The sequence below is a fragment of the Podarcis tiliguerta genome (assembly GCF_965153285.1).
Source record: "Podarcis tiliguerta genome assembly, chromosome: 3".
NCBI classification, from domain to species: Eukaryota; Metazoa; Chordata; class Lepidosauria; order Squamata; family Lacertidae; genus Podarcis; species Podarcis tiliguerta.
This window is the reverse complement of record NC_139536.1, coordinates 56,749,988-56,771,344: the sequence shown is the minus strand read 5'-3', so window position 1 is coordinate 56,771,344 and position 21,357 is coordinate 56,749,988. Positions and strand designations below refer to the sequence as shown.

Sequence of the window (21,357 nt, the reverse complement as noted above, 5' to 3'; positions counted from 1 at the left end):
GTGAAGAAGAGTTGCAGACATGCTGGATGTAGTCAAAATTATTTTTTATTCAAAGATGCTGATACAGTCCTGCATCAAAAGAACATGTCACTTGATAATTTCCAGAAAACGCTATTGTGTAAATGGAAAAATAGAAAACCACTTCTATAAGCTTACATCTCTCATCCTAATATTTCATAATTTAAGACAACAGTGCCATCTAGGGTAGATTTTAGTGTCCAAATTAAGTAGCTAGGACAGAACATTTTACTTTTAAAGTGAAATTTACAGCAGTTTGTCATAAATAAGGGAGAGTGCATAATTTTAAAGACCTGTTTCCTAGAAATAAACTCTTCGGTAACAAACAATTATGTAGCTCCAGAAGCATAAATGGAAAGCATAAATAAACACTCCAATGAAATTTACACAGCACGTCCTACTGAAAAACATGAAGAAAGTGTAAGTGTCCTAAGTCCAGACATTCACAGCAACATGGAAGGACAAAAATCTGCAGGCTCTTCCAAAGGAGGTCGAAAAGTGAAGGAGAAAACAACTGAGAAGGCAGAAAAAGCTGCTAAAGAAAAACCCGTAACTGTTGTTAGGCCCGAATCACAGGTAATAATAAACATACAAGTTCATAAAGTGAATTTTCAGATGTTCTGAATGATGTTGTATAGGGTAAATTTCATCTTTATTTTTCCAGGAGTGAAGGGGAAAGTAGTAAAAAAAATGTAATATCTTCACTCTCTAGTGCTGTGGCTGAAACACACACTGTATTGTGCTATATTTCAGCTCTGCCTGGGTAGGCAGCTGTCTTGAGATCCTGTATAATTGAATGGCATGCAAATTGAATTGAATTCAAATTCTATTTGAATTTGCTGGAGCAATGAAATATTAATATCAGTCGCAATTTGCATCACTAATGTCACAGTTGTGACAACTGAGAGGTTTCACAACTTGTTCTGCCCCTCATACACATTTCATTCACATCTTCCACTATTATAATTATCATCATCTTTATTTTAATGACCCTTTATTTAATGACCCTTAATAGTTTTTGATTCCCCTTCCTCTACACCTCCACTTGAGGGTGGAAATACATTGCCACACTTTTTAGGGTGTTCTCTTCTGTCTATCTACTTGGATCAACTCAAGTGGCCTCTCTTGTTTATTTTCATTAACTTGTTTCCATCCACATTTCTTCATTTTACATGGTGATGGCCTAGATAAGCCAAGTAATACTAATTATCCACGAGAGCCCCCTAGGCAACTTGATATCTTAGCTATGGCAAATAACAACTGTTATGTACTCAAGTTCTCACCCTGGGCCAGCAGGGGGATACTGTAGATAGTTATGCAAATGAAGGATCGAAAGTGACGTTCAGTGATTGGATAGTTTTAGAAAGCTGCAACAGTAACAAGTTACTGGAGCTCTATATAAGCAGGCTGACTGAGCTCCTCAGTTCAGTTCTGTTCCAGCTTACAAATAAAGAGCTGCTTTGGAAGAATCGCTGTGTCGTCTGATATGTTCGCCCACAACTTAACAACAACCATCGTCAGGTGACTGGACACGGAAGCAAGCATTTGTAAATGGAAAAAGAGGTCCCCCCCCCCTTCAGGCCATTGATGTGCTGCAAATGATTAGCTCCCATGATAAACATAGTGCTACTCCAAGACTACTCATAGTTTGGGTAGCAGAATCACATGCTCTCTTTCCTCCCCAGCAATTACCCCATTTGTACAAATTTCTCTTGGCAGTCATATGCTAGCCATGAATAAGGGCTCTCCTGAACCACAGTTTAGAAACCAGGTTTTAAAACAACTCACATTGGGGTTCACTTCAAATCCAGCCCTCCAGTGACCCATTACTGCTCTTGTCTGCTAAAGAAGATATTGACTGAAAGCAGCCTTTGCTGCATGTGTGGGGGAAACAGACTAGTTTTGGGGATGGTAACTCTTGTGGGTTCCCTTGCAAAGTTGAGCACACATACGTCAAATGAGACCAGAAGGTGGCATTTGGCATTCTTTGACAATAAGAGTCTATCACGGACAGTGCTTCTCGATAATGAATTGGCTCTTTCATTCATTTGAGAGTTTCAAAGCAATATGTGCTCTTCTGATTTTGCTTTGTGCATTTCATTTCCAGCAATCTGATCCTAACAAACCCTCCTGGATCTTACGTCTAGTCGTTGAACAAAATGAAATAGAAGCACTGGATTTGAGGAAAGACACTGAGAGAGCAGATGAGATCAAAGCTATGAAGCAAGCATGGGAGGCTGCGGAGCCAGGGAGAGCTGTTAAGGTAACCAGGGCTTATCGTTTTACACATGCATTTAAAATGAGTTCCGAGATTCAGCAGGGTAGTGTGGAAATGCCAACCAAAGAGTCAAATCCCTGCAGAGATTTTTCAGTATCAAACTCCTGTTTGAAGAGTGAGTGCTGAGGCTGAACTGAGAGATTGATTTGAATAAATCACGGTAGGCAGCTAGGCAGTGAAAGCCCTGAATTTTCATCTATGCTTTACAGTGCTGGCTGGTAACATTCTGACTTGGTTATGGCTGCAATTTTTAACATTGCTGTTTTCATCACAGTTGCCAACATGAGGTGGCTTACAATGGGTGCAATTAAATTTTGTGCCAAAGCAATTGCCCTCTCAGCAGAAGCTTTTCTCCTTGCCCACACATGCCAGCTTCTGAATAAGATTTTTTTGGGGAGAGGGGGGATGCACAGTGCATGTGATGTCAGGATGTCGGAGGAGCTGGGGCAGAGCTCAGCGCAGTGGCAGCACAGCTTCAGTGGCTGTGGCTTCTCCTGCTGCTGCTGCCACCGGCCTGGGGCTGCTTCCAGCCTCTTTCCGCTCCATAGCAGGAGGAGGAAGAGGAGAAGGAGCCATGGCTATTGAGGCCACATTGTGCCCGGCTCTGTGTTTTGGACTTGGGGGGGTGTTCATCCCCTAGGAGATGGCACCCCTGTGCTTGCCAGACGGAATGATTTCCCACCCCTCCCACTTTTCTAGGGGTTCTCCTGCTTCTTCCAAGCTGATTTGGGAAGAGTGGGGAGCAAGGGAGTCCTACAGTGGGACACATTGCTCATTGCACTAGATTCTGCTAGCAGAACAACTTAGTTTAATCCAGCCTGATATGTTTAAAAGGCAATACCAGTCACTGTTGGACTCAGAATGCTGCATTAGATGGGCCTTTGATCCATTCCAGCAGGGCATATTTTATGTTAATAATTGAGCATCAACATGACTGCAAAAACAAAACAAGGTGTTTTTCTTTTATAAGCATTAATCATCTCCCCTTTTCAGTTGCTTTAAAAAATATTGTGCTTTATTCAGTGCATTTTCCATGTACCCAGTTGTTTTTGTTATTTAACAGCTAGTAGTCAAACAGCTTAAAATTGCATAATTTAAGGAGAAAATATTGATTTTTTGTTTCTGTTCCTGTCACTCCAAGCACTGCAGTTGAATGTTGTGACATGAGTCATTTACCCATGTGTGTGCTTTAATTCAGTGACTCATCATTCAGTTGCCAGCCAGACCTCCAGCACTTAATAACATAATTAAGCCGCTCGGCTCAAAATTTAAATGAGACGTTCTCTTGGTGTGCAATGATAACATGCTACTGTTGTACAGCCAGACCAAATCTGAAGAGATTGTTGTTTCGTATGCCACTGCAATTACATGCATGTGCCTATGTTTCTATGGTAACATCATAGGCAATACAGGAAGCTGTCTTATGCCATGTCAGGCTTTTTGACTATCTATCTGTTGCTTGCCCTAACATTGACTATGCCTGGTATATTGTGGCCAACTTACCAGCAGTGGCTCTATTATGGGGCAATGGGCAAAGGATTGGGTGAGAAAATGCAAGCTTATTTCTTTGTTTTTGTTCTCTAAGATAGTATTCAGCTCAAACACAAACTAATGGTCAGACAGGGGAGAAGTGGGCATGTAGCAGACATGCAGTGATTTAGACTTTCCTGTCTTTCTTAGAAATGTATTCATAGTGCCTCACATGAAATAGATGTGGTAGTAGATGCAGGGCCATCTTTACCCGGGGTGTGGGGCACTCGGGCGCTGAATTCTGGGGGGTGCCAAATGTATACCTACTGCTGTATACCAGTCCCTCTCTATTGGTGGCAGTGAAAAGCAATGGAGTGAAAGTCCCCGTTCCCCTCCTCTGTTGCTCTGCTACCCCGTAGCGTCAAATATTCTTGATGAGTTAGGAAACAAAAGCAGCTTTTTCCACTGTGTTGTTGTTACAGGTGAGTGATTTCCCCTACCAAAAAAAGCTCAATAACTTTGAGTTTGCCCTTCCCAAAAAAAAGCTCAACAAAAGTTAATTTGGATTCTGCTCCACTGCTCTCCTGTCTGAGCAGCCTGATCCTCCCCCATCCCATCTGCATGACAATTATTGAGATTATTTCTCTAATTGTGACACATTCTTTGTTGTTGAAAATTTGTGCCTCTAAAAAAAGGTAATCTCCTTTCCCCAAGTTCAACTTATTTGAAGGGGGAAGGGAATAATAGCTTTCCAGATTACTTTAAGAAAAATGGCATGAGTGGAAGAAAGGGAGTGACCACCTACTCATTCTCCATCACGGACAACAAGGTTGTGGATGACCTTGCTTTGTATTGCCTGGCTTTTTGTAGATCTGCCTCAAGGACTGTTTTGTCAGTCATTTCAAAATTATAAAATATAGGGGAGCATTCCTGCCTGGCAACCTTTTGCTGGAGACTGTCAGCCATGAAAGGACCTCCTGTTGGCAGGATTTGATTTGGAGCAAATAGTCATTCCAAGGCTACAGTGTGTTAATTTGGACTCACATTATTGCAATAAACATCAATATTATGTGGGAAAGGAAGGGAGGGTTTAAAAATTGCTTCACCAGTTGTCGCTGTATAGAAGAACCCTATTTCCCAATGTCCCAAGTCTGTTGCAATGCCAACCCAACAACAAACAGGCCAAGCCAATCTTGTTTGTTTACATGTGAACTGGGAATCATAAACAAGATGTTGGCTTTGGAAGCATCTTCTAAACAGACTTGAGGGTGGGACAACTATTATAATTGCTTTTAGATATCCATGCTAGATACATGTTGGTATTGATAAAACCAAGAGGCTTTAAATTCATGTTGATAGTCAGTGCTTACCAGTGCATGGATGCATAGAATTTTTATGATCCTATTAAGCTTTTAGCCTAAAATTCTGGCTTTTGCATCTATAAGATTCATGAATTATTGAGTATATCTTTTGCCAGTGATAAAAATGTTCCTATATAAAAATGGCTTGATAATTAATATAGCATGCAGTACTTCAAATATTTGCAATAAAACTCTCTTTGCAGGCTGTTCAGGAGCGCATGCAGTTTATTAATAAATGTGCACGGAAAGGTTTAGTTGCATCTGAGGCCGACAGTGTCAGCACTAGAGTGAGTTCAGGAGAAACAGGTATGTATATGCCTACATAAATAGGGTTGCCATATTTTGAAGAGCAAAAAAGAGGATGCTATGACGGCTATAACAGCCTCTCAAAGCAAATAAATGCAATTTATCTCAAATTTTACCGCTGAAAGGTGTCCTGGAAAAAGAGGACACATGGCAACCCTAAAATAATATAAGTTTTCTTACCTATGAAAACCTTGAAGAAACTGTTTTCAGGTGTAGGATTTGTGGAATGAAATAGTAATTTCTGTCTGCCATAAAATGGGTGTCATTACCAACTAGGCTGTGTGGGTAATAGGCAAAATATTCTTTACTTCTATCATATGCTGCTTTTCAAGTCACTTCTGAATATACCTTGCTTTTGGAATGCATTTTAGCAAAAATACTGCAGTCCAAACTATTCTTATTTTTTATTTTTTATTAAATTTGTATACCGCCCTATACCTGTAGATCTCAGGGTGGTTCACAACATAAACAACCATGCTGCCCAGGCCCCTGATCAAAGTCAGGGGCAGCAGCTTGGAGGAAAGCTGTTTCCCTCGCTATGTTTTCCTAGTGGAAATCCTCCTGGCAGTCTGACATTTGGCCCAGGAGGGAGGCTGCTCTTTATGTCCATATCATTCCCCCCCCCCCCCCCCGGAGCTTCACTGGCCATTTTTGTTGGGAGAACAGCATGGAAGGAAGGATTAACATCCACTGTGTGACTCCCAGTCAGAAGTCCTAATGGCTCTTGTATATATATATATATATACACACATATTTAATCATGCACTTAAGGTATCTGTCTTTCTGTCAATTGCATTTGTATCATTTATATATTACTCATACAACTAAGTTCTCTGGGCAGTTTACATAAATTACAAAATATAATTCACAGTTGAAACACTTACACTGAAATAAGATAAGCTACAAAAACAAAAAAGCGGAGCAAAAAAGCAACTAAAGCAAGCAGAAACCTAGAATTTAAAGTAGTTAATACTAGCTTAAAATCCCTTGCACAAAAGCTGAAGCACTCAATGTAATTTGTAATTATAACAGGCCTGGAAAAACAAGGAGGTCTTCTTCTGGTGTCATAAAGACCATAGTGAAGTGCCAGGCAAGCTTTTGGGGGGCAGGGGAGACATTTCATAAATGGGGAGATACCACCACCTTTCCCTCGTAGCTGTTTTTTCTCACTTAATTAGGTAGGAAACCTGGAGGAAGGCTTCCAAGGAAGTTGCAGGGTCTGGACTGTATGAGGGATGGTGAACTGTCAGGTAACCCAGCCCTAAGTCATTTTAGGGGTTTAGAGGTTAAACCCAGCACTTTGTATTGGTCCCAGAAACATAGCTGTCAACCTTTTCCTTTTTTAAGGGAAATTCCCTTATTCCGAATAGTATTCCTTGCAGGAAAAGGGATAAGTTGACAGCTATGCCCAGAAATGGAGTGGAAGCCAGCTGATTAAGTCTGTAGCCTAGTGATTGGAAGGATATAGGAAATATGGCACAAGGAGAAAGGCTTACACCTTGCTGTGCAACCAGGGATCTCATACATGGATAGACATGGTCTGGAGGTGCAGTTTCATTCAGATGGGTAAAAAATTGTTAGCTTTGACAGTACTGACAATATGTTTCTATAGACTGGGATAGAGCCCAAGCTCTTCTACCAGGCAGCAGTTCAGTTTGGGTAAAGGTGACTTCACTGGCCATCTGATCATCATGTCACTTTGCAAATATACATGCTGGTGCATATTTATATCTTTGGATCAGGTCAATATCTAACTATGTCTGGGATAATATGGTACTAAAGTTTTGACCAGTTTCTCTTTTCTGGCCAGGGACTGCTTCTCCTGTTTCTGAACTAGTAGTGTCCCCTGCTGGAGTAGTTGCTGAAACGCAGCGGAAGGAACCTTTAGACCTCTCTCCCTATATTAGGTAAATTGCAGCAAGTGTTTAAAGTTTGGTTACAACATATATATTTTTTAATGTGTAAAAGTTAAGAAATGTAGGGTTGCCATATTTCAAACAGTGACGGAAAAGTTGTTGAGCTTTTTGGTTTTGTTTTGCAAAAAAATGACTTTGATGGAAGTTCGGCAACATTGACACCGCCAACATGGGTTGCCATACATCTTGAAGGTTTTATCGATTTCCACCTGGACACTGTTGCCAAATGCAGTGTTCCATATATGGCCGGGAAATTCCAGACAAAAGGCAACCCTAAGAAATATTTTAAAGTACTGATCTAGCTCCTATGGTTAGTTGTATCCCATGAAGTCATCCCATTAGCAGAAGAACTCCCACTTGTGTGACGGCACTTCCCCTCTAGAGGGCTGAGAACACAACATGCACTTGGAAAGTTCATTCCGCTCAATCAAAAGTCCTTTTGCAAAAAGGATGGCTTTCTCGGATACAGACCTTTATATGCCTTTATATTTAACAGCACACCATGTTGTCTCATTTGTGCCTAGTCCCATTGTCTAAGCATGTCCTGCTCCCAAAGCTATGGAGATGGAGTGGATCTGGATCTGAGCACCCTGAAATCAATTCTAACAAAGCAGCACATCAAAGGGAACTATTTAATCTCTGCTTTACCCACAGAAAAACACTACCTGAACCTGTCTTGAAAAATGAAGCTATTATTCAAGAGCAAGAGATGCGTAAGGCAGAAGAAATAAATCATTTTAGACAATTTCGAGAGATGGTTGGAGAACACAGAGGGCAAGAACACATGGCTAGGAATCGGTTGAAGCAAAATGTACTTGATATGTATGACAGTCTTCAGGTAAGTATGCATAATTCTGCTAATCATTTGAATAAATGTCTTATTTATTTATTTATTTATGCTTACCTGTTACGTTTTTGCTTGGTTCATATTTTTCCTGATTTCCTTTCACTTCATTTTCTTTCTTTTTTTATCATCAATCCAAATTTGGCATGCTGAGGACGGAGAGGAAGTACAACATGCAGTTATAGTGACCAGAAATTGCAATAACATGATCCTGTGCATGTTTACTCAGAGAAGTCCTGCTGGATTCAATGGGGCTTGCTCCCTAGGCAGTTTCTTTAGTATTGCGACTTAGAGTTATGTATGAACAAGCAGCCCTTAGGCACACATCTTTAAGAAACCTTCAGTATAATACATCTGTGTGGTCATTAGAAAAATAAAAACTTTGTGAGAAAATATACATGAGCTCTAGGTAACTAAAATATTCATGCTTTTATAAAAGTTGTGCAACCCACAGTATTGAAGAGATAATACTTAGGATTTTTTACTACAGTACCTTCTATGCTACTACAGACTTCTGGGAAATAACATCTTGTAAGAATTTCGAAATCAAACAAATTGCATACACATTTGATGTGTCTTATACTTTAGAACATTTGTTGCATTTTAACATTCTTGTATCAAGATGCAGAATTTTTCCATAGGTAGAAAAGGCCTGGTGTCAGATAATACGTAAGGAATTCATTGTGCAATTTTCTTGGTTGTGAAGTAAGCGTTCAGAGTTTTAGAACACTGAAATCTGCTCAAAATATTTGGTTGTTGTTTTAGGTATACACCCAAGATATATAAGTATACACTTGAAAAGATAAATGATAGTTTCTCCCATTTGATATAATTAAACAAAACTGACAATTAAGCCATGTAATTGAGAAAAGGAACGGACCCACATATTTATGGAATAAATGAAGTACTTAAAATATTACTAGAAAGGCACTAGATTTATTATATACCTAAAGGTTTAATTTTGAATAGAGTGGATGTGTTTGTCTTTGGATAGGCATCCTTAGATGAAGCACGAGGCAGGGTGCTCAGCGTCCGGGAAGCATACAGAGCTAAGCTATTAGAAGCTGAGCGCTTAAGATTAGAAGCACTAGCAGCTGAAGAAGCCGCTCTCCGAGCAGAGCAAGAAAAGAAAACCCCAGATGTGCAGAAGAAAAAAAAGGGAGGAGGAAAAGGAGGAAAAGGAGGGAAGAAAAAGTAAATTTGCTTGAAATAGAAGCTGGGTAAACCTCCTTACTGGTCAGAAAAGAGCACCAGTTTTTGCAGTATTTTGGAATGCAATTCTGTCTTTTTTCCAAGTGTTATTTTTGAAATCCATTTATAATCTTTAAATGATATTGATTTTAAAATTGATTTTAAAATTGTAACTGTATGCCATTACTTTGGCATTATATTTTTATGCTTTAATTGCAATAAATGTTTGCAACAAAATTACCAATATGCCTTTCAGTATTGTCAGATAGTTTTTTAGAATAAACGAACATCTAAATCAAGGAAGTCTAGTGGAATGGAGAGGAGAGTTACCTTGGTACCACCCTCAACCATTCTGCTGGGCCAAGAGGTGGTGATACAAGTAAACAAAATCCTGGAAAAGAAAATTCTGAGCAAACTTTACCACATGCCTGCTTCTGATTGCCATTTTGCTATATATTTATGGATTTTATGAAGTGCAATAACAGCTCTAGAACCCCTTGTTTGTTGTAGAAGTAACTATTGGGGGAGGGGGAAAGGATATATGAATCTAGACACACAGCCTACAAAGTACATGACACAGCAGAGGAACGCTAAAATATTCTTAGGAATCTCAGTATTGGTATTTTGGGCTGTCTTTGTTCTTCACCTTTTCTAGTGAAGAGAGAGAGTTTGTGAAAGGTTATGCGTAGCGTTACAAAAAAATGACAAAAGAAAAGGATGCCTCGTTCTCATGTGTGATAACTAAAGGAATGTTTACAAATTATGCTCAGAACATTGGTCAATGATATATTTTTATCAGGTTACTTTCAATTCTCAAGGAGCTAGTTTCATCCAAATCCTACACACGACCTGTCATTTTTCATTCTTGTTTAGTTCTCTACCAACTGAGAGTATTGTTTCCCTTTGCAGCAGTTAGTACTTTAAAGAAGATTAGCTTGAACAAATGCTCTGCAAAATCCTGTCATTTAAATTAGAAGGATGGCAAGATAAATAATTCTGCTTTGTAGAAATGCAGCAGAATAATCCGTGAATCCAATTTCCTTTAATGACACAGGTATTAGATCCCAGAACCTTTCTCACACTACCAGGCATTGCTTATTGGCAGTGTGTCTTAGCCCACGTAGGCGAGCGCTGACTAATCTCATTCTGTGGCATTGCATCTGCACTGGCCTTTGTTTTGTCCAGCTGGAAGATGTTTCTCCCATAAGCACCCTAGCTGGATGATGAATAGAAAGAAAAGGAAGCAACAAAATACTTTTTGTCCCAGAAAACACTCCATTCTATTACTCCAAGTAGGAAAATTTGTTGCTTAGAAATAAATACTGGGGGATTGGCAGTCATAGATGGTGAGTGTTTTGCAGGCTGGGATGGTAAATAACTTCTGAAATTGGGCTGGCTCGGGAAAGAAGCTAAGGTATTTCAATTTTGTAAAGTAGTTTGATTTGTTTCCCAAGTCAGTCTGATGTTGGCTGATGGGAGGTCGCCCATCACTACTCAGCACTCACTTTCCTGAAAAGTCTTTACTGAAATTCACCTTTTAGCTCCTCTGCTACATCCTCTCTGTCACCAGCGTATTTCTCAAAGTTAGTACCTTATTTGCCAACCCTATTTTCTCCATCTGTCCTCTGTGAATGGCCGCATGCGAAAGCCAATGAAGTCTTCCCCCATGCACACAATAGCAATACCATTTGCACAGTCACTGCATATTTGTCAAGCATTTTTTTCCAAGGCTTTAGAGAAGTCCTGTGGCAACAATATTGAGGCTGGTGCATTGCTTGCCTGTAAAACTGTTGTGTTTTAACCTAAGGGCCAAGGGGCAGCTCTAAGGTTCAGCAACATTATCAGCACGGATAATCTGATTTTAAGCAGCTGCCTGTGAATTGAGAATTCTAGTACTCTCCTGGCCTTTGATAGTTGTGTGAAGCAGTCCTGTAACTACACCAAGCCCCTATTTTTTACTCAAGTTGTACTGATGGAGGCTGGGCCCCATAGTACTTATCATTTTCACCTTTTGATTGCTTGCTTGCTTGCTTGCGGTGTTTCAAAGGACGTCGGGGTGATTAACATGGCTTCTCCCTCACTCCCCTCCTAATACATCACGTTTGCATTCTGAACCAACACTATGGAATCTTGGTACTTAATAAATATTAACTAGTAGCAGTAGCAAGAGTGTTGTGAAACCCTTGCTTCCTGCAGCATTACAGTGGTATCTTGGTTCTCGAACGGCTTGGCTCCCGAACAAATCGGATCCCGAATGCCGCAAACCCGGAAGTGAGTGTTCCAGTTTGCAAACGTTTTTTGGAAGCTGAACTTCCAACGCGGCTTCTGCAGCTTCCAATTGAGTGCAGGAAGCTCCTGCAGCCAATTGGAAGCTGTGCCTTGGTTTTCGAACGGTTCCGGGAGTCGAATGGACTCCAGGAACAGATAAAGTTTGACAACCAAGGTATAGGGTTGTATAGGGATAGCTCAGTCAGTAGAGCACGAGACTCTTAATCTCAGGGTCATGCCTTCAAGGTCCACATTGGGTGAAATAGTCCTGTACTGCAGGGGTTGGAATAGATTAGGGTTGCCTTACGTCCAGGAAATCCCAGACATGTCCTCTTTTGGGGGGCCTACACACCCACCTGGGGGATGTTTACATTTATAGCGTCTGGGGTTTGGGGGGTTCAGTTTTGGGGAGTGCAGGCAGCTCAGGCGTGGGTGGCTCAGGCTGCTTTGCATGCCGTGGCTTGTTGGGTTGAAATAAGCGACAGACGAGTAGTGGGTGTCATGTGGGAGGCATCTCCTCGAACAAGTCTTGGAGAGTCCCTTTTATTCAATATTACAGCATTGCCTCATATGTGCTTGCTGCTGATTGGTTACACGTGGTGTGCGTTACAAGGGCTACAAGGGTTGCGTGTAAGACATACAAGGGTTGCGTGTAAGACATTAATCATCATTAGATAGAGGGAACACAGAGTTAGGTCAGGCATGGAGACTTCCTTAGTAAACAATCTATGATTGATATGGTGAGACTCAGAGATTGTACAGAGTGCACTTAACATAGTCCAAGGTGATAAGGGGAGGATGTGTATAGATAGTAAGGTCAGGACATCACTTAACATTCTGGGCTAGCTGGTGCCAGGGTGGTTGAGAAAGGAATGTACAGAAAGACAGAATACGCAGCTTCTCCAGATAACTACTCTGCAGTGGCTGCTGCCAGCTCAAGCCAAGGAAAGATGGGCATGGGTGCTCTGCACACTGCAGCCACTGCCAGCCCGAGCCGGGGAGAGAAATGCATGGCAGCCCCGCGCATCTGCCTGCCTCTTTCCCTGGCTTGGGCTGGCAGTCGCTCGGGCTGTGCTCTTTTTTGCTCTTCAAGATATGACAGCCCTAGACTAAATGATCCTCGTGGTCCCTTCCAACTCTGTAATTCAACTTCAAGCACATTGAGTAATGATGCTGTGAGACTCTGAATGGGAAGAGAAGGACTAAAAATGTGATTCTCTTTGACAGGCATGCATGCACACACACTTGAAAAGTCTGACCTTATTTGTATCAGGTGTAGTTCCTTTTGACCTGGCCCTGACTTAAGGTGAGATTTGAACCCTGTGCCCACCACCATCCAATTATTCCTGAAGATTTGCATGGTGGGGGTGGGGGGATTAATGGGAATCAGAGGTCTCACTTTCATATTGGAGAGATGCTGCAAGGCCTCTTGTTTTATGGGAAATAGCACCTGTGTAGAGCTTGCAGCTTTTGTAGTTATATGTTCCATAATGTCTGGGAGGAGGTGACGCTCCATTCACCATTTCCAACTAAGGGGAAGCCTTGCAGGGCCTCCATTGATCATTTTTCTTCGTTTTTATTTGTATTTTGAATTGCTTTCAGTTGTATGCTATGTAATTCTGTTTCATTCACCTTTGTATATTTTGTTTACTTATTTTTTGTTCCTTCTCTCCCTTGTTATCTATTTGTGTTAAATGTGTGATATGTAAAGGCTGCAACATTCATTGAATTAGCCTAATAAATTAATCAATTTAGAACATTTTGCTTGACTAAAGGTGCCTCTAATTAATCAGGCCACAGGTTGTTTCTTTATAAAAAAAAAGTATTTTTAATGCACACAGTTATAAAAACCGCAGTGTGCCAGTTTAGAAAGGAGGCACTCCTTTTCTACCATGCGGCAACGTTTTTGCTGCTGTCTAAAAGCAAGACTTTTACAAGCACAATTGTATTATCATATGCAAATTTATGCACAAAAGAATTGACTAAATCTTACAGGATTAATCAACTACATTTTTTATTGAATGGCAGCCCTAGAAATAAGATTATGAGAAATAAAGTGATTTTTAATAAATGTAGAAATTGCTTTTTCTTATTACTCATGACAGATACGAGTCTTACAAAAACCTGAGGAGTAGGGGTGGTCACTCTAGGCTGATATGGTCAGAGTTGTGGTCACAGGAAACTGCTTCCCTTCACAGGTGCACAAAGCTCAGTGTCTTACAGCTGTAGAAGCACAACTACGCAGAGACCCAGTGTCACTAACATTACACAACAGAACAGTCGGTAGTTACAGGTTGGCAACAGGGTGCCTATGAAAACACCCCTTGCATGTTGAGGAGAAAGTGGGATTGTGTTGGCTGGGCCATGCCTCTTTGATGGTTGTGAGTTCAGGCTCAGTGGTAAAGGGCCCTGCATGTGTAAGAATGTACAGACGTATGGCTCCTCCAAATGATGGGAAATATTGATTGGCCCGGGACTTCCAGGAGTCCATGGAGGAATGTTGAGTTTATAATGGCCACTAAGGCTGAGCTTATGACCATGCGCTGCAGGGAGGGCATATCTGGCCGATGCAAAGGGCCATGGCTAGACGATGCAATTCCCATGTCCCCTCATATTGTGGAAAGGGATCGTGTGTATTCCCTCCCCAAATACTGTAATTATAAGCAAGGAACCGTGCAACATTAATCCAGATTGTGTCAGGCTTAATTTAAATAAATGTGCTTATTCTTTTCAAGAAAAATAGGAAATACAGATCAACAAGGGAGGGTAAAGGTGCCTTTCAGAGAAAAAAGAAGCTAAAAAGAAAATATCAAACTAAGGAAGACCAGACTGAGCTAAGAAAAAGAAGAGCAAAACCCACGGTTGAAGTATGTACAGACCACCGCACCTACTGACTTTAGAAGGCCTCTGCTATGGCATAGACCCAGCTATAGTCAAGCTTTGTGTGACTAATGGGCCAGGTGTGTGCTTGCATCCCTCCATATCAGAAGCATCCCTTAATGGAAAAGCAGTTCACATCTCCATCTGGACTGACCATCTGCATGACCGACGTGTTCAGTTCTCTCTTGCAGGATTTGAGAAATAGAGGAACTCAATCTCTTAGCCTATTAATACAGTGGTACCTCTAGTTATGATCTTACTTCGTTCTGGAGGTCCATTCTTAACCTGAAACTGTTCTTAACTAGAGGCATGCTTTCGCTAATGCGGCCTCTTGCTGCCACTGCACGACCAGCACATGATTTCCGTTCTCATCCTGGGGCAAAGTTCTCAACTCGAGGTAATTCTTCCAGGTTAGCAGAGGTTAGTAACCTGAAGCGTTTGTAACTTGAGGCGTTTGTAACTCGAGGTACCACTGTACTTGACTTTACCGTTTACTTTAATGCCACATTTAAAATGCTCTAGTGCAATGTTAATCCAGAATGATACAATGAATTATTGGTTGTAGCCACCTATTTATTTCAAATAATTGAGAGGTAGCATAGAGCAATGTTTGTTCATTTACCACCCTTTTAAAGTTCAATACATTTTAGATAATTTCATTCATCTGTATGTCAGAGGCTGTCTCTGTATTTATTTATTTTTTAAGCTGGAGAACTGATCATACTATGTTGACATTTGTCAAGGTTATTCACTGTATACAGCTTGAGCCTTTCCAAAAGTGTTGTTACAAATATTTAATGATTTGGTTCCCAAAATGGCAATGTCTTCTTGGTGGTTCTACAAGTGGATTTCATTTCCCCCCAGTCAAATGCCACTTTTTCCTGGCAATGCCGCTGCAGAAGGGAGGGCCCACCTGGTGCTGCTTGAAAAAGATTTGGCAGACACAACTTTTCTATCAGGAAGTCTTCTGAAGTTCTGCCACTCATGCTAGAATCCATTCTGGATTCTGGATGTCCTGTTCCACCAGTTACTTAATTGGCTTTGTCAGCTCTGATACTGTGGGCTTACAGCCCACAGATGCAAGAGGCTTCAGTATTTGTGTGGAGTAGGTTTCCCTGAAGATGTAGACCATATATTTGCTGAGGCATTTTGTACTGACAAGATGTGATGAATGATATTGTGCCCCCACGGAACATGATTCTGTACAAGTGCAACATAGCATCCAGGCAGCCTTCCAACTTTGCAACAAAACTCACCAATTCCAAATCCCTATTTTTGGTGGCTTAGTTTTGCTGCAACCAGAGATGTAAATCACAGCCAGGGTGCTGTAGTTTTTATTGTGTTGGGTTATACCTACAGACACCTGGGATCAAATCCCTGCTTGGCAAGAAAACTTAGCGTGTGATTTTGGACCAGGCAGTCTCCCAACAATACAGGCTTTTTGTGAGCTTGGAGGAGGAGGAGGGAAGAGAACCATGTATGTCTGAAAAAAGGCCTTGGGGAAAGCACACTTCTACAAATAGGAGAGAGCATGGTGAAGCCCAGAGAAGTGAACACCACTCTGAAAACCTGAATGGACTGCTTATTAAGACAGTCAAACGAGGGCTCAGGAGACCCCACTGTAGATACCCCCAACCCAGCCATGAAGCTCACTAAATCACCTAGAGCTGATCACTACCTCACAAGGTAGTTCTGTGGAGCCAAATGGATATGCCACCTGGCACGAAAGCTGCAAAGTAAATGTATCGTATTGGCCTGAATATAAGCCTCGCTTCCCCCCCCCCTTACTAGCTTTCAATCTTCATCTACCATGATAGTAATAAACATGTTTCATGCAGAAAATGCTACAACAGCTGCTCAGCAATTCCTTCTCCCCCAAAATATGTGTACCTGTGATAATAAAGCATCCAAATTAGTAGGCTGAAATGAGTACATTATCAGTATACCTCTCTAGCATACATTACGTAACAGTTTCACTTCCTGAATTATAAAGGCTTTGTCCCTTAAAAAAAAAATCACATCTTGATGAAAATACAGTAATCTTCATTATGTTCTAGATGTGAGTAATTGGCTATAATTGATGCTCTCTAAAGGTATAATTTATCCCTGTTACATCTGAGAAAGATGCTGTGGTAGAAGAGAATATGCTAGTTGAGAATTGTTTCAGGTCTTGCAGAAATTCAGTAATAAACTGTTCATCCACCTAAGTCTGCTACAAGGCTCTCACAAGTGCTATCAGAGGAGAGACAAGTTGATGGCACCACTTCACAGCTCCTGAACCCGGTACTGGGCCCAACTGCAGTGTGCAGGACTGACATAATTTTCGTCTACCCTCATGCTACGCTGGTAAGTTCCAAATTTCATTTACAGTGGTACCTCGGGTAAAGTACTTAATTCGTTCTGGAGGTCCGTTCTTAACCCGAAACTGTTCTTAACCTGAAGCACCACTTTAGCTAATGGGGCCTCCTGCTGCCGCCGCACCACCAGAGCACAATTTCTGTTCTCATCCTGAAGCAAAGTTCTTAAGCCGAGGTACTATTTCTGGGTTAGCGGAGTCTGTAACCTGAAGTATATGTAAGCTAAAGTGTATGTAACCCGAGGTGCCACTGTAATATGATTGCAAAGGCAGGTTGCTGGGAAATCCACACCTCATCTCAACCATGAAGTGTTTGACAAACCACTCTCCTCTGGGGCAGGGCTTTTTTTTTTTCCAGCCAGAACACGCTGGAACTCAGTTCTGGCACCTCTCAGGTGGGCGCCATTGCCATTCTAAGAGAACAAGGGAGCTGTTCATGGTGAGCTCCAGCACCTCTTTTTCTAGAAAAATAGCACTCCTTGGAGGTCTTAGCCCGCCATCTGCAATATAGTGACAAAAATACTGCCAGCTCAGGGTAGTCCAACACACAGTCCAAGGCAACTTTTGATGCCTCGCCAGCCCTCGTGCTGCCTTCCCAGAGCTGGGTAAATGAGGTGCTGAGCTTTGGGAAGGAGGCATGAGGGCTCTTGCGAAGTTTTGCACCAAGTTTAGTTAACCAAGTTAAGCTGAACTATTTCAGCCTAAAATTCTTTATTCTCACAGGGAGGGCCTAATACAGTAGCTTAAATTTAAGCGCTCATGCGTAATTTCCTTCACCTGGAAGGTAAAATCTACAGCAAAGGCTTAAGGTTGCCTATCGAAAGAGGTCACAAATTACCGTCTTTAGTCACTAGAGGGAGGTATTTCTATATCTGCCTAATATATTGCAAATATTTTTGTTTCCAAGGCATTTTTACTGCATTAAATATGGGTTTGTTTGCAGCTGAACAGCTCCTGCATAGGGAGCTACTTGTGACAATGAGGTTTTGACTTCCTTAGGCTTGAATGTTGATAATGCACAAAACAAGGTTTACACACACACACACACACAGAGAGAGAGAGAGAGAGGGAGTGGAAAGTGTACTTTCCCTCAAGACTGCTTAACAAAAATAAGTAAATAATAAAACAATAATCATTTTGCATCAAATATAGGGATGTTGCTGATGTACAGCTGACAGAAAGGCTTGTTAGGGGTTTTAAATTTTTATTTTCTTACTACTATTGTTATCAGTGCTTTTTTCTGGGGGGGATGCAGGGGTACGCATTCCCCTAAACATTTTGTGAATCTAAGTTTGGCCTCATTGAGGGGTAGTATTTCAATATGGGTATGAAAATGAGGGTACCCCTAAACATTTTTTTTAGAAAGAAAGGAAAAAAGCACTGATTGTTGTTATTATTAGTAGAGGTAAAAATAGAAAAAGTGGAATAGGAAACAGACTGACATCCAAACAATCATTACCTGGTTTACAAAGATGTATCGGATTGTAAGTGAACTTTAAATAACAGTGATTATTATTTAAATCCAAAATATAAAATCAACAAAGAAGAAACAAATAGAAATAAAAAAGAACACCAAAGGAGTGAGAAAAACAAAGAGAAGAAAAGAATATTTATTTTCCTTTTGCCTTGTCGGACCCAAAGCATCCAGGTGATTGTGTTTAAAGTTCCAAAAGTATTACTGTATAAACCATTCCCTTAAATAGGGCTGTTCTCCCCTCCCAATATTTTGCATACAAAATCCTTGCTGCTAGAACCATATGATAGAAGAATTTCTCTCTGTCCTTGGGGGACTGCATCTTTAAAGAAAGTTATTAAGTACGCTTTGGGGTCTAAGTGTACTGAGTGCTTGTATTGTTTATATTAGACACAGTTTCATGCCAATATTTCTTAGCCTCAGGATAGTTCCACCAGCAGTGGATAAAATCTGCCCCATCCCCTCTACATTTCCAACATCTATCATTTCCTGTCTTGTATCTTCTAGATACCCCAGATGGTGTTAGATACCACATTATCCAAAGTTTAATAGAATTATCTATCAATGCTAACAATGCAGTATATTTGGTAATATTTCCCCATATATATTTCCAGATATTTATTGATGTCCCAGTCATTTCCTCCCATTTTTTGTGACATAGTCAACTTGTGTACTGTCTCCCGTATGAATAACAGATTGACATATGTGAGGCAACCATTTTTCTCGGTTTTGACAAAATTATCTGGCTGCCTTACTCCTCTGTATATTGGCAACCAATAATTTTAAAAGTCTCTAACCTGAAAATATTTGTATAGCATAAATTATGTATCTCCCAAACCTCCCCTCACTTGATCTGATTTATCTGATTATTGCCAATCCAATCAACAAAATGTTCAAGCCCTTCTTTATGTCAGCTAGCAAATCACCCTACAGTTCCATTTTATTGAACTATTGATGAAATAGCACAGATGTGATTGTTAATGTTGATAGGCACAGTTGGTTTGTTTTTTTTAATATATTGGATATCCCAAATACTGCTGGAATCTCTTCCCTACAGCAAGAGCTGTACTCGGTGCTGAGTAGCTGCTATAAATAAACAGCCCAAATCAAAAGCATCACTGAAAAGCATTGGCTGGCAAAGCAGCATAAAGTCTGATGCTATTCAAGCCACAAAAAGCTGCTCTCTTATCTTGGCCAATAGAAAATCTTGACCTCCTAGACAGAAAGCATCAGCACTCAAGTTTCTCTGTACTATGACTGTGCTCTTTTCCTTTCACCTTGGGCAGTTCTTCTTGATAGAAGGATAGATAAGGAAGTGGATGCCTTTTTTTCCTTTGGAACCAAGCCTTGGAATCCTGCAATCAACACTTTTTGTGTATTTGCCGAGGCGAAACCTGCAGCCGAAGTGATTGCCATATAACATGCAGAGTCGCTCTAACATGCGTGTAATTATTCTTCTACATGCAATAGCCAAGATCTATTATATCAAATACAGAATGTAATTAACTTTCCTGGTATGAAATATTATGGCCCTCAAATCTAATTGCTGTGGACTTTTGAGATCTGAAGGTAATTGGAAGCTATTTTTTGTTTTTTCCTCAGGCAGCGTAACGCCTTAGATGACCTCCCTGCTCCTGACCCGTTAGGCAATGATACATGGTATTGATCACACTGCAGTCAAGATTCATGCTGGAATATCAATAGCCAATTACCTTGTGCAAGAACAGTAAACTTGGGAAATGCAAGTTTTTGTGGGGAGCAGATCAATTGTTAGTTCTTCTCAGCATCTGTCTGAACACTGGCCTGCCGCAAATGTGATATGATTTTATTGATGTGGCCTCAAGACACAACGCAGCAAGAAGTTAGGAAACTGGGTCCAACTGCTGACAGCAAGAGCTCCTGCTCCTGTTTTAAGCATCAATGCTGAAGGTCTTTCTATCACTTCTATTAGGACAAAGGGTTTCAAAATTGTTTTTAAAATTAGTGTGAATGTCTAAAGATTGTTACCAGGACAGCAGGACTATTTTAATAAATAGACACTTTCATGGAATCAGAATTGTGGAGTTGGATCATCAAGTCCAACCCCTTGCAATGCAGGAATTTGAACTAAAGCATGAATAACAGATAGCCATCCAACCTCTGCTTAAAAACCTTCCACAAGAGAGAGCCCACCACTTTCTGAGGGAGCACTTTCCATCTTCTAACAGTTCTTACTGTCAGAAAGTTCTTGCTGATGCTTAGTCAGAATCTCCTTTCTTATAATTTGATTTGGTATAAAACAGCTCCCTATGCTTTTCACTGCTTCTACAAATGAAGAAAACAATCAACTGTTACATCATGTGAAGCAGCCCAAAGCTTTTCTTTATTGATCTGTTTTGGCCAGAGCACCAGAATACTCTCTTTGATAATTCAGAAGCTGTGGAGGAGAAGCGGAAACACCTGGAGTATTAAGGGTCAACCAGCATAGATAAGGGCATGTCGTCATCACTGATAGTGGCTTTGGTATGTGGACATTAGTCATTTTTGCACTGCCCTCAGGTTTGATGCTTTCTGACAGAGACTCTGTGCCTTAAATATCTGCATGACAGCCATAAATTTGACAGGAAATGTTTTCTGCTTGGAGCATTTCCATGCTGGGAGAGAGAGAGAGAGAGAGAGAGAGAGAGAGAGCGCCATTTACTGAATGTCTCTCTGTCACACAGCTTAAAGTACATCATCAACAGCAACCCTGAAGAGTTGCGGCCACACTTCGATATGCAGTGATGTGCAAGGGTGTGTGGCTAAAGCACCCTCAGGTTTCCTGCTTGTATAAAGAAAAATGGTTGATTTAGAATCAAACCCTGTTTCAGCAGCCTCAGGCACCATGTAAATGAGCTCTGAGTTTGCATTCCAAGTGGATTATTCCTATGTAAGGAAGAGTGATTGCTTTGAAGATGCTTAACATTTACTTTGTCCAGATTCTGTTCAACTTCACCAGCAATGTTATTTCTCTAAC

General features: G+C 40.8%; 1 protein-coding gene across 4 annotated transcripts in view; it reads left to right on the top strand.

Moving 5' to 3' along the window:
- ADGB (androglobin) overlaps positions 1-16,382 on the top strand; it is a gene marked incomplete at its 5' end in the record, with an annotated part of 71,349 nt that extends 54,967 nt beyond the window's left edge. For 3 of the 4 annotated variants that reach the window (XM_083434741.1, XM_083434743.1, XM_083434744.1), the window contains 6 exons: positions 410-594; positions 2,126-2,281; positions 5,331-5,433; positions 7,244-7,340; positions 8,004-8,187; positions 9,188-9,624. In XM_083434741.1, coding sequence (XP_083290867.1) covers positions 410-594; positions 2,126-2,281; positions 5,331-5,433; positions 7,244-7,340; positions 8,004-8,187; positions 9,188-9,391 — 929 coding nt within the window. In that variant the 3' untranslated portion in view covers positions 9,392-9,624. Of the gene's footprint in view, positions 1-409; positions 595-2,125; positions 2,282-5,330; positions 5,434-7,243; positions 7,341-8,003; positions 8,188-9,187; positions 9,625-14,387 lie in introns of those variants that run through there. The other variant, XM_083434742.1, reaches the window with a different exon arrangement.
- Positions 16,383-21,357: the final 4,975 nt, after the last annotated feature.